The 11,862-nt window shown below is 49.9% G+C and overlaps 1 protein-coding gene across 1 annotated transcript in view; it reads right to left on the minus strand.

Moving 5' to 3' along the window:
• TBC1D2 (TBC1 domain family member 2) overlaps positions 1-9,248 on the minus strand; it is a 50,786-nt gene extending 41,538 nt beyond the window's left edge. The window contains exons 1-2 of the mRNA XM_032418725.1: positions 8,675-9,248; positions 4,148-4,289 (exon numbers count right to left, since the gene is read on the minus strand). Coding sequence (XP_032274616.1) covers positions 4,148-4,289; positions 8,675-9,049 — 517 coding nt within the window. The 5' untranslated portion in view covers positions 9,050-9,248. The remainder of the gene's footprint in view (positions 1-4,147; positions 4,290-8,674) is intronic.
• Positions 9,249-11,862: the final 2,614 nt, after the last annotated feature.

The raw sequence follows: 11,862 nt of genomic DNA on the forward strand, positions 1-11,862 counted from the left end.
GCCCTCAGAAAACAGAATATTATTCAGCCGTTTAAAAGGATGCTAATGAAGAATGTTTAAGAACACAAGGAATAGGCATGATCCTCCATGATCCTGGAGGAAGGGCACTGGAGCAGGGCCTAGAGGGCAGGAAAGGATTTTGACCTGCCGAAGGAGTGAGGGAGGATCTTTCTGGGTGTGTAAGTACAGGCAGCAGCAAGGGGTTCCAGGCCCAGAGCTGAGGATGCCGGGAGGGACCAGAGGAGACAAGGCTCGGAAGGACAAATGGGCAGGGGAGTGCTAAGAGGGGAGCTCATCTGGCTGGACCCACAGGGCCCTCTGGGGGATTCAACAGAAGCCCCAAGGAATCTGGCCTACAGCTGTGGAGTTGAAAGACCTGAAGCCAAATCATGGTTCTGTTGGAAGGGTGCTATGACGAGGCTGGAAATCACATTTTCTCTTCCCGCCTCAGGTTCCACATTTTTAAAATGGGAAGGATACTCCCCACCCTGTCTCTTGCAGAGATCAAGGATATGAACATATTTAGAAAACCATAAAGCCCCATTCTGTGGACTTGCATCTTTCAAGTAGTCTTTAACCCAGACTTTGAGTTGATTCAAAATAATTAAGGTCTTCTGGTTTATCAATACTTTAACCATCTTTATTCTCCCTCATTCAGAGCAAAAACATGTACAATTTGTCTCAGATTTTAATGTCTTGGCAAGTACTTCCCCTAACTGCCAACATCTGTTTTAACTTCCACCTGTGGCCCTAAATCTCTTTTGAGGTCACACCAACTAAGCCTTGGCGGTAAATGTCACCGCTGGTTGGATTCACCAGGGAGGAAACAGTGGCTCAGAAGGCTTCTGGTGGCCAGGGTCACACAGCCAGCAGCCGAGCTGTGCACTCACAGTTCCTTGCTTTGCCACTAAAACTATGTGGCTTGTCAGAGCAGGCTTTGCGACAGGCAGACGGTTCCAAGAAGGGAGGTGCTGCCCCCGGAAGGCACCAGCCCCCAGTGCACGGAGGTCTTCAAGGGACAGCTACGGTGGTGATGCCACAGTGAAGGTCAGCACTTCCTGCAGAAAACAGAACTGATTGCCCAAGGCTCTGGTCTGGGTCATACCCTCAGTGAGGAGAAATACCCTCAGTGAGCAGACCACACACGGAATTCTCGGCAGCCGTTATTTGTAATTCCCCCTTTGCCTGAGCTGCAGGCACTGCTCTATCACCAGTAGGAAGTCACTGCCCAATGAAAGGGGCCTGGGCCAGCAGGTCACATCCCGGCTGGGCCCTGTCCGCAGGTGCTTCCTCAGCACGAGGAGAGGGTTGTGAGCCTGCAGACTAGGGTTCAAATTTCAGTGCTGACATTTTCTTGCTCTGTGACTTTGAACAGCTCCCTTGGCCTCTGTGGGCCTCAGTTTCCTCTTCTGTAAGATGGGAACAACACTACCTTATAACATTGATGTGAGGATTAGATAACATGACGCGTGTAAAGTGTTAGAACAGTGTAAGTGGTATGCATATTTTTATGATAATATATACTTACAAGAGTGCTATTTTATGTAAATTGGGTCCTACTTGGGCAACATATAAATTATAAATTGGTTTGCCCTTGATCTTTCTCAGCTCTTGTGGAGACCAATGTTTCGGTAAAGCATAAAATAAAGGTATAAACGTTTAAAAGCTGTAGAGAAGAGAACATGCCTTGCAGATTGCTCAACAGCAGTGATAGGACACTTCTTACAAGATGAAATGTCTGTGACTCAAAGTCAGATGTGAGTCAGTTGGTTTTCACTGCTCTAGGAGCAGGCTTTGCTTCTTCCCAGGAAGGGTGGAGACTGGAGGTGGGGCAACCTGCTCCAGACAGCTAATCCAGGGCCTCCCAGCTTGCTCACAAGTCCAGAAACGTCTTTCTGGGTGGGCTGGGGAAGGTTTTGCAGGGACCTGGTCGGGGAGGGTGAAGGCTTGCCGTGGGAGGAGAAAGGCTTCAGAAGCCCACATCCCAGCTTCCTGCGTCTCCCACCAGTGTCCTCCTTGGACAACGTCCTCCCCGCCATGTCCCCAGCAGGGGCTGGCCCAGAAGAGGCCCACTAGGTGTGCTAAACCAAAGCCACAGAATTCAAGAGCTTGGAAAGAGTTCAGCACAGTAGAAGAACCTGTGGGATCCCAAAGCCATTTTAGTTCCAGACATACAAGAATTCGGTTATCAGGAGAGTGTCTCATTGCTTCTAATTTGAGGCTGATCTCCAGCAACTGTGCTCACTCAGGCTGCAGTTCTGCACTCAGCCAGGGTGTCTGGCTCTCTGGCAGATGGGGACTGGAGGGTGGAATGGAAGTACAGAAGCACAAACAAATCCTTCCCCAAAGAAAGCCCTTACAAGCATGAAACACCCAGAAGGTTCTTGGAGGAAATGACTGATAATTATTATTAACACTAAACAACAGCCATTATTATGTACGTGTACACATGTAACAACCACCTTATTAGGACAGCTACTATGCATTGAGCAATTACTATGTGCCTGGCATTAGGCTAAGGGTTTTACGTTCCCTTCCTCATTTAATAATAAAATCCAATGCATTCCCTCACAAATATCCAATGTACCAGGCAGGGCACCCGGTACCAGGGACATAAGTGACAAAGACATGGCCCCCGCCCCTGGGGGCAGAGACTGACAAGGAAGCTATAATAAGAACACAACGTGACAGGCCTTGTTAGAACCATGTGAACGAAGTGTTGAGGGCTCATACAGAGTCCAGCTGGCAGAGTGCTGGGGGGCTTCCAAGGGGAGGCTGGCAAGAGCAGGAGGCAACACTGGAGCGTGGCTATAAAGAACAAGCAGGAATTTGCCAGGCAGACACGCTTCTGGTGCTGCTGAAGCTCACGGCACGAGGTGGGCATTGGGGGGAGCAGGCAGAGGTGAGACAAGAGAGGACGAGCCCTGAGCACTGTGCTGAAAAGCTGGGCCTGGGACGTGGTGGGGGGCCTTGCGAGGGGACGGGGCTCCAGCACTCATTTCAGAAAGCCCACTCGGGCCGCAGCGGGGAGGATGGGTCCGAGTTGGCAGGCCGCCGCGACACGGGACACGGGCCAGGGCCGAGGAGGCTGCTGGGGCTTTCCCGCTAGGAGCTGGGGCCTGACCCGGGGCACTGGCAGCGAGCAGGGGCCGGAGAGCAGGCACGGCCAGCACGGTGACAGACCGGCTTGGCTCACCACCGAGACTGCCGAAGGGGCAAGGGGCGAGGGCGGCGCCCTGTGCGGCAGCAACCGGGTAAGTGAAGGGCCATTTCAAGGGGGGGAGGAAACTGGGGGAGCAGAGGGTCAAGGGCAGATGAGCTCGGTCTGGCACAGGTAGAACACCCAAGTACAGAGGTCTAGAGGCGCCTGGCCACAAGTCGTGCCCTGGCCTCTTCGGCCTCCGTTACCACCCTGCAGCGCGGACCTGCGACAAGGCTCCAAGCTCTTACGGGGGCAGCGGGGGTGCTCTGTCCCTATTCTCAACCTGCCAAGCACACTGCCAGCCACGCCCCGGCGTGGGGTGGGAGGGTATGATCTCCAGGACTCCTCCACGCTGAGGGTGTCCTAGGACTTGGGACCGAGAAACTTCCTTTGCGGCCCACGTGGGGGTGAAGGATTCTGCTTACGGGACCACTACGGATAAAACCACTGCTCTACCCAACTCGCAGCACAAAAGCCTACGTGTCAGAACAGCAACAATAGCTGCATTTCTCACTAACCTTCCTCACAGCAACCCTGTGCGAGTTTCTCCAGAACTTCCCGTAACAGTCATCGAACTAGCAGCTGCCGTTTCCTGAGCTCAGACAACGTGCAGGCCTTGTTTCAACCACTCCAGGTGCATGGATTCACTGAGTTCTCATAATAACCCTAAGAAGTGGGTATGACTTATGAAGCTCATTTTATACGGAAGGAAATTGAAGCTCAGAAAGACTAAGCGCACAGGATTAGGATTTGAAGCCACACGTCCTGGCCTCAGAGCCCCTATTCCTGCCCTCAAGGCTACACTGTGTCCTAACTGATCCTGACTCACCCCCTGGCTCTTTGCTTCTTTAGCAGAGGCTCCCCCCGCTCACTCCCAACAGGAGGGGCAAGGCTTGGTCACCACGAGCCTTGGGGGTGCGGGCAGGAGGCAAACCCACTGGGTACCTAGCTCGAGGCGCAGGGCGGGCCTGTTGGCAGCCAGGGCGGCATCGGGGGCGGCGGGAGGCGCAGGCGGGCTGCTGTGGAACTCCCAGCGCTTCATCTGCAGCTGCTGCAGCCAGTACAGCATCACTTGCTTGGTGGCGGCCTGAGAAGCACAAGGGTTAATCGGTATGGCCCTGTGCCCTCACGTGGCACTGGGTCTGCGACGCGGGAAGGTCCCAGGAGGCTTGGTAATTCTCTCCCTCCCAGAAAAAAAAAAAAACTGTCATGGCCGATGGGTGCCCACCTCTGAAACACCACCCGCTTCTTGGCCACAGAAGAGAATCAGGATTGGTCCCAAACCCTGAGGTCCCTTAACCTTTCTGGGGCTCAATTTTCTCATCTGTGCTAGGACGGCGACAGCACTCCTGTCATGGGGCAGTTAGGAGGACGCCATGAAGTAAGGAAGGTGAAGCGCTCAGCACAGTAGCTGACGCACTGCAGGTGCTCAGAACGGGCTCACTGGACAAGGGCCTTTGGGGGCCGTAAGAGACAGGGAGAGAGCTTTGAAAGTCTGGCCTGGTGGTGGGGGGGGCTGGCACCATTACCATTTCCCTTTGCGACATCTCAGTGTCTTAACTGACTGTGATATGGTGATTTATAAGAAACATATATCTGGTCATTCAAATGACCAAAAACATATTTTTCATATGTATTTGATCTTTGTCCATGGTTTCTGGCTCACAGCTCCTAAATCCCTTAGAATTTCCTGGGATAAGGGTGATAAAGGTGACTTTTGTTGTTTTAATATGGTAACTCTTAGAAAGCCCTTAGGTAACCTAATGATGGGGGGGCTGGTTGCCAGGAGAATCAATCATGTGATTAGGCTTGGAACTTTCAGTCCCATCCGCCTCCCTCCCAGGAGGGGAGAGGGGCTGGAGGCTGAATGGGAGAATGGTCAACGACTTAGTCAACATGACTATGTAATGAAGCCTCCCTAAAAACCCAAAGGACTGGGTTTGGAGAGCTTCTGGGCTGGTGAACATGGAAATGTGGGGAGAGTGGTGTACCTGGAGAGGGTGTGAACACTCCTGCCCTTCCCCAGACCTTGCCCTGTGCATCTCTTCATCAGCCTGTTGACTGGTATCCTTTCTCCCATCCTTTAATAAACTGGTGAATGTAAGTGTTTCCCTGAGTTCTGGGAGCCGCTCTAGCAGACTAATGGAACTTAAGGAGGAGGTCATTGGAAACTCCAATCTGTAGCTGGTTGTCAGACACACAAGTAACAGTCTGGAGCTTGCCACTGGCATCTGAAGCAAGGTGTGGGAGAAGTCTTATAGGACTAAGTCCTTAACCTGTGGATCTGAGGCTGTCTCTGGGTAGACAGTGTTAGAACTGAGTTGGGGGTGCCTGACTGGCTCAGTTGGTAGAGCACACAACTCTTGATCTCAGAGTTGTGAGTTTGAGCCCTACATTGAGCATGGAGCCTACCTAGAGAAAGAGAGAGAGAACTGCTTGGTGTTGTGGGGGGACAGTGGTAGGGGGACCCTCCATGTCCCACGTTGGAATTGGGTCCAGGAATCTTAAAAGACTGACTTTTTATGGAATGGAGAGAAACCCTCCTCTGTTTTGGGGATGCACCAAAATCATGGATATGACTGGGGATTGGAAAGCCATATGCACACAGTAACGACACAGTGGCACCCTTCAGGTACCCCAAACAAGGCAATGGTTGATGATGGTCATTAGTCTCCCTGGATGATCCAAATACCTACTTTCCCATCTATTCTGTTGCTGGATCCTCCAGGAGGGACCAGCCCTTCTACAGATGGAGAACTAAGGCTCTGAAGTTGCTCAGGCAGGCGGTGGCGGAGCTGGTCCCAGAACCTGGATCTCCCCCTTTGGACCAGAGCTTTGTGGTCATTTACGGCCCGGAGACTGTGGCTTACCTAGAGAAGGCCTGGGATCAGTTGGGCCAAGGAAGCCAGGCAGCTGGCTGGGAGTGGATGGTAAGCCTCACAGAGCTGCCTACAAGGCCATGTGAGAACAGCGGCAGGCGGCAGGCTATGGGGCAACCAGGGCAGGCTCCCCCTTCTGAGTGGTCCACAGGTAAGGTGTGCACGAGGCCAGGGGGCTCCATGAAAGAGGCCCTAGGCCTGTCAGAGAGGTACCACGTAAGATAAAATAAAATGTTGCCCACCAGTCTTCTCATTCTATACACTCTCCCTGAGAGACCCTCAGCCCCTCCCAGGCCTTCACCATGACCTTGTGCTAACAAGCTCCAGCCCATACCCAAATGCCCCATTTTATTAATTCACTGGACAGGTGTATATTAAGCACCTACTATACGTGTCATGGTCCCATCCTCTTGGAACTTAAGTCTACTGAGTGGGTGTCCTACGGCCTCCCTCAGTCGTGACTGGCCCAGCTGGACAGTCAGCCACCCCTGACTCTTCCCTTGCCTTCCTCCTCCCTCACATCCCTAGTCACCCCCATTTTATCTCCCTGCCCCGTCACAGCTCTAGCTCACTCACCATTCTCTCCCGATCACCTCCTGATGGACTCCCTGACCAGCAGCCTTCCCTTCTAAGTTTTTCTCTATCCAACAGCCTGTGCTGTTGCCCATGGACTCCTGATGGACTCCCTGACCAGCAGCCTTCCCTTCTAAGTTTTTCTCTATCCAACAGCCTGTGCTGTTGCCCATGGACTCCTGATGGACTCCCTGACCAGCAGCCTTGCCTTCTAAGTTTTTCTCTATCCCACAGCCACATTGAGCCTTCTAAACATTTTAATCTCACAGAGCTTCCTTGCTTAAAGCTCTTTGACAATTTCCCACAGCCCACAGGACAAAGTCCAAGCTCCCAGGCCTAACTCACAAATGCCCTATGCTTCGGCCCCTGCTCTCCCACTCCATCTTTTGGGCCCCTCTGTACCCCAGGCTCCTGTGATTGGCCAGGACACTCTGGGCTGTATCATGTTTCCTGTCTTTGCCCATGGGGCTCTCGTGGCCAGGAATACCCTTCTCCCTCTTGTCTGCTCGTAGAAAACCAAATCCCTTTTTCAGGCCTCAGATGTCATCTCCTCCTCTGTGCTTCCCTCCTGGGTGGACCCTTCTGCTCAGTAGAACCACACTTTGCTGGTACAGACCTAGCGTCTCTACAGAACATTTCACTGTGTGTGCCAGTCTCCCTCAGTTCCCTTATCCCCGCAGTAAGCTGTTGGAGAACCTGGGGGCAGGTATGATTTGGCTCCATGCCCCAGTGCTTAGAGCACAGAGCCAGGCACAAACAGATCAAGGGAACAGTAAAAGACATGTGTTGGAGATCCAGTAGACAGCACTCAGCCTGTGTGGGAGGGGACACATGACCCATAACCTACATGACCTCTAAAATGCCTTCCCTGGCCTGGAATTCCAGGTTTGCCTTATTTTATCTGATTTTCCCAGCCTGGTCACCACCCAAGCCCAGCCATTAAAGGGGAACTGAAACTATGGGCTACATCCAGAGGCTCAACAGATGTCCAGTTGGCTGGGAGTGGGGGTGAAGGGGCAGAAGACGGGGTGGGGTTGGGGAGGCTGTCTCCTGGCACAGTCTTCTCTGATGAGTGTGAATCCCAGAACTCTTAGCCCAGATTTGTCTTTCCACTCTTGACATGAACATTATGACCTTGGTTCTATCACCATGTGGGTTCATTAAATAGGAATTTATTGAGCACCCACTAGGTGCTAGGCTGCATCTAGATGCTGGGATTAATTCAACAATTTGTAGGTGCCAGATGCTTACACACCTTGTTTTAAACCTCACAAAATACCTAGATTCTAAGAGGTTAAGTAATTTGCCCAGGGTGACATAGCTAGTAAGCAGCTGATGTAGAATTTGAATCCAAGCCTGTCTGAGTTCAAAGCACATGGCCTTTCCACTGTTTCAGGCTTTCTCAGTTAAAGGTGATAATAAAACAAAACCTACTAATGGTAAAACACGTTAAGACACGCCTCTATGAACATTCTAGGCTGATCTGAAAAACCAAAGTATTTTATCTCCCAATCCCCGCCAATGTTTGCTAAGCATTCACTCCTCTTGGCCAAAATGTCAAGAAAAGTGATTCAGAATCCGGGCCACGAGAGGATTGCACAGTTCATATTTTGACTATATTTCAGCTCCAAGTAAGAAAGTTAAGGTAATTGCATTGTTAAGGCACACCAAAAAGTAAGTTTTGATACAGTACTGAGAGGTAGAAAGACTCAGGGATTTCAAGTGTGGGCTACACCACTCTGGAGATGCATGACCTCTGGCTGGTCACTTCATCTCTCCAAGACTCTGTTTCTTGATTCTAATATGGGTACATCATCCCAGCTTTTGTCGTGGGAGCCCAATGAGGAAATGGGTGTGACTGCGTTTTGGAATGCACTAAACCCTGGCCACCCAGGGTTCATTGGGGGAGATCAGAGCCTGTGATCCTTGTTCCAGTAAATTTACTGTGACCACCCACACGTGCCCAGCCGTGCCCTGGGAACTCACCCTGGCTGAAAAATTAAAAAACTGACCCATTTACCTTCAGAGTAATAATCCGGCTGGGAGTCTTGATTTCAAAAGTCCCCTCCTCGGCGTCCGCCTTGCAGTCAAAGACCGCACTGGAGAGGTCGATGCTGTCCAAGGGACTGGCATCCTGCGCGGTCCGCGAATAATACAAGTGACATTTCTTCTCGTCGTAGAAGAACCAGCGGGATTTCCAGCCCCGAATGGGCCCTTTGCCGCCAAATTTACTTAGATAGCCACAGAGTTTCTTGGGGGCCGCGTCCAAGGAACGGGCGCAGCCCTCCGACTCCTCCGCAGGCAACACCTCGGGGCCTCCGGCCGAGCCGGCAGGCTCTTCGGACCTGGGGACGGAGGAGCTAGACTCTGCGGGGTTCTCGTGGGCGCCCTCCATCGCCGCTAGAGACCGCCGACGTTCTGGAGGCCAGCAGCCAGCTCCGGCCCAATCTCGGAGACTCAGGGGGGTGCTTCCCAAGAGGAAGAAATCTGGGCGGGGGCGGGGCCAGTAGCGACCCGCCCCCCGGAGGCGGCTAGAACGCGGACCGCTGCGGTTAAGTGCGCCTTTGACTGAAAGCCCAGGTGGGGCGGCTGGCCACGCCCCTCCCGGTCTCACTGCAGCCAGGCCACGCCTTCGGCACGCCCTCTGCCAGCACCGCCCATCCCGCCTGCTTCCGGCTTTTACTCCACGCCTGTCAGCCGTCGTTAGTGAGGGTAGCTGCGGCGCGTGAGGGGCCCCTAAGATTGAAGGCGTGGTGTCATTGAGCTAGGTTAACTGGCGGCAGAGAAGCGGGAAGAGACACCTGTCTCTAACTAAGCTGCCTTGGTAACTCGCGTAATAACGTAGAAGGACGGTCTTTCTTGCGTCCGCCTTTACCCGCAGGTGCGGTGAGGGTTACCATCGGACGGCGCATTCCGCGGCCATTGGCTGAGAGGGACGCCGGCTCGATGACGCCACTTCCGGCGCAGCTCTGGGCGCTCGCGAGTCTGGGGCTCCTCCCGCAGGCTTCTATCCGGCGTTCGTTTAGTACCCTGGTGACTCTTCGCTGACCGCCGCGGGCTCTGTGCATCTGCCCCAGCTTCTACTCACCTCCCTCCGCGAGCCGCGCAGGCCCGGCTGCTGCTAAGTGATGATGCTGAAAAACTAAGTAATATATTTGCAAACCAGCTCTAGTGTTTTACAAAGAATTCTATAGTACACCTAGAAGGAGTTATTTTAGAGATGCAGGGGTATTTTAATAACTAGAAAAAAATTACATCTGAAGTGCAAAAACAAGCATTTTAATATTTTCTAAAAAGGTACGTGATCAAATTCAACATCAATTTCTGAAGTTTAAAAATGTCTATTATGGAAATATAGTTGGCACACAATGTTCCACAGTTTCTTAATAAAACAAATAGCACATCCTGTTCTAGATTTTTCTAGCTAAATAATATTAGATATTTGAAAGAATAATTATAATAATTTCAAATATACGACCTACGACTGAAAAACTCAAGAGTTTTCCCACTAATATTCCAGGATCTAATCCAGGATTCAACATTTGGTCATCATGTTCCCTTAGTCTCCTCCGAACTATGACATATTTCAGCTTTTCCTTGTTTTTTTTTTTTTTTTTAATGACCCTGACATTTTTGAAGGGTACTGGGTCAGCTGTTTTGTAGAATACTGTGAATTTGGGGTTGTCTGGTGTTTTCTCATGATAGACTGGGGTGATAGGTTTTGGGGGAGACTACCACAGAGGGGAAGTGCCCCTCTCATAATATCCAGCTATGTGATATACATATGGTGATGGTAACCTCCATCACTTAGTCGAGATGGTTTCTGCCAGATTTCGTGGCTATAAAATTACCTCAACAGAGTAGAGTCACTGAGTCTCCACCACAAGAAGCTCCACCTTCTGGCGGGTGTGGGGGCACAGTTGATAGGATTTTTTACAGTCTATTAAAAGTTCATTTCCAAGAGTGAACAGGTGAGGGTAGCCAAATTTTTGAAGAAAAAAGAGCAATTAGAAAGGATTTGGCCTACTCGATATTCAAATTTTTAATTCAACCAAAAAGTATTTCGTGGGCGCCTTCTGCCAGGCACCATTTAAAATGCAGGGCCACAGTGATGAATAGGACAACCCCCAGACCCCACTGGGCTGTCATTCTAGTCCAAGGAGACAGGCCATTGACAGGTAAACAAGTAAATGATCATGGTGACCTCAGATTCTCATACTTTCTAGGAAGGAAATGAACAATGATAAGAACAAAAGAATTTAGTGTTTTCTAGTACAGGGACAGGCACATCAATGGAGCAAAGTAAATTCAGAAAAACATACAAATAAGTGTAGGAATGTAGTACAGGGCAGGGTTTCTCAACCCTTTTTTCCATTATTATCCTTAAAGGAAACTTTTCAGACTTTTCCCCTAATCACCACCTCCCATAAAATTTTAACACCACAGATTTAATATGTATCTCTTTATGTACTGCATGTTTGTCTGTGCTTTATACATAAAAAAGAGTAGGATTTTCTTTTGTACCCCAAGAACCAATTTTCACACCCTTGGGGGTGATGTTGTCCCTATTGAGAATTCATGGTATTGGAGTGTAAGATGAAGTTAGAATTTCAAATCAGTGGGGGACATGATGAAATATTTAATAAGTTAGTTTAGATATTCACCTAATACGTTATATCAAAATAGTATTGATGTAGATTAGAAAATTATGCATAAAAATGAAACCATAATATACAATCAAATGGAGTGTTACTCAGCCTTAAATAGGAACAAAATTCTGACAGATGCTATAACATGGATGAACCTTGAAAATTTCTGCTAAGCGAAATAAACAAGACCCAAAAGGACAAATATTGTATAGTTCCACTTACATGAATTACCTAGAATAGGCAAATTTCTTTATGAGAAAGTGTGATACAAATTACTAGGGGTTGGAGGAGGGAGAGATGAGGAATTACTGTTTAATGGGTACAGAGTTTCTGTTTGAGATGATGAAAAACTTCTAGAAATGTATAGTGGTGATGGTTGTAGAATACTATGAATGTGCTTGATGGCACTGAATTGCCACTTAAAAATGGTTAAAATGATAAAAAAAATTAAATGAAACCATAAAATACTCAAAGAAAATAAAGGCTAATATTTATATAATCTTGGATCGAGGGAAGAAAGACCTTTATGAACACATCAAAAAACAGCACCCAGGGACGC

Source organism: Phoca vitulina, unplaced genomic scaffold, assembly GCF_004348235.1.
Source record: "Phoca vitulina isolate PV1807 unplaced genomic scaffold, GSC_HSeal_1.0 scaffold21, whole genome shotgun sequence".
Lineage (NCBI taxonomy): Eukaryota > Metazoa > Chordata > Mammalia > Carnivora > Phocidae > Phoca > Phoca vitulina.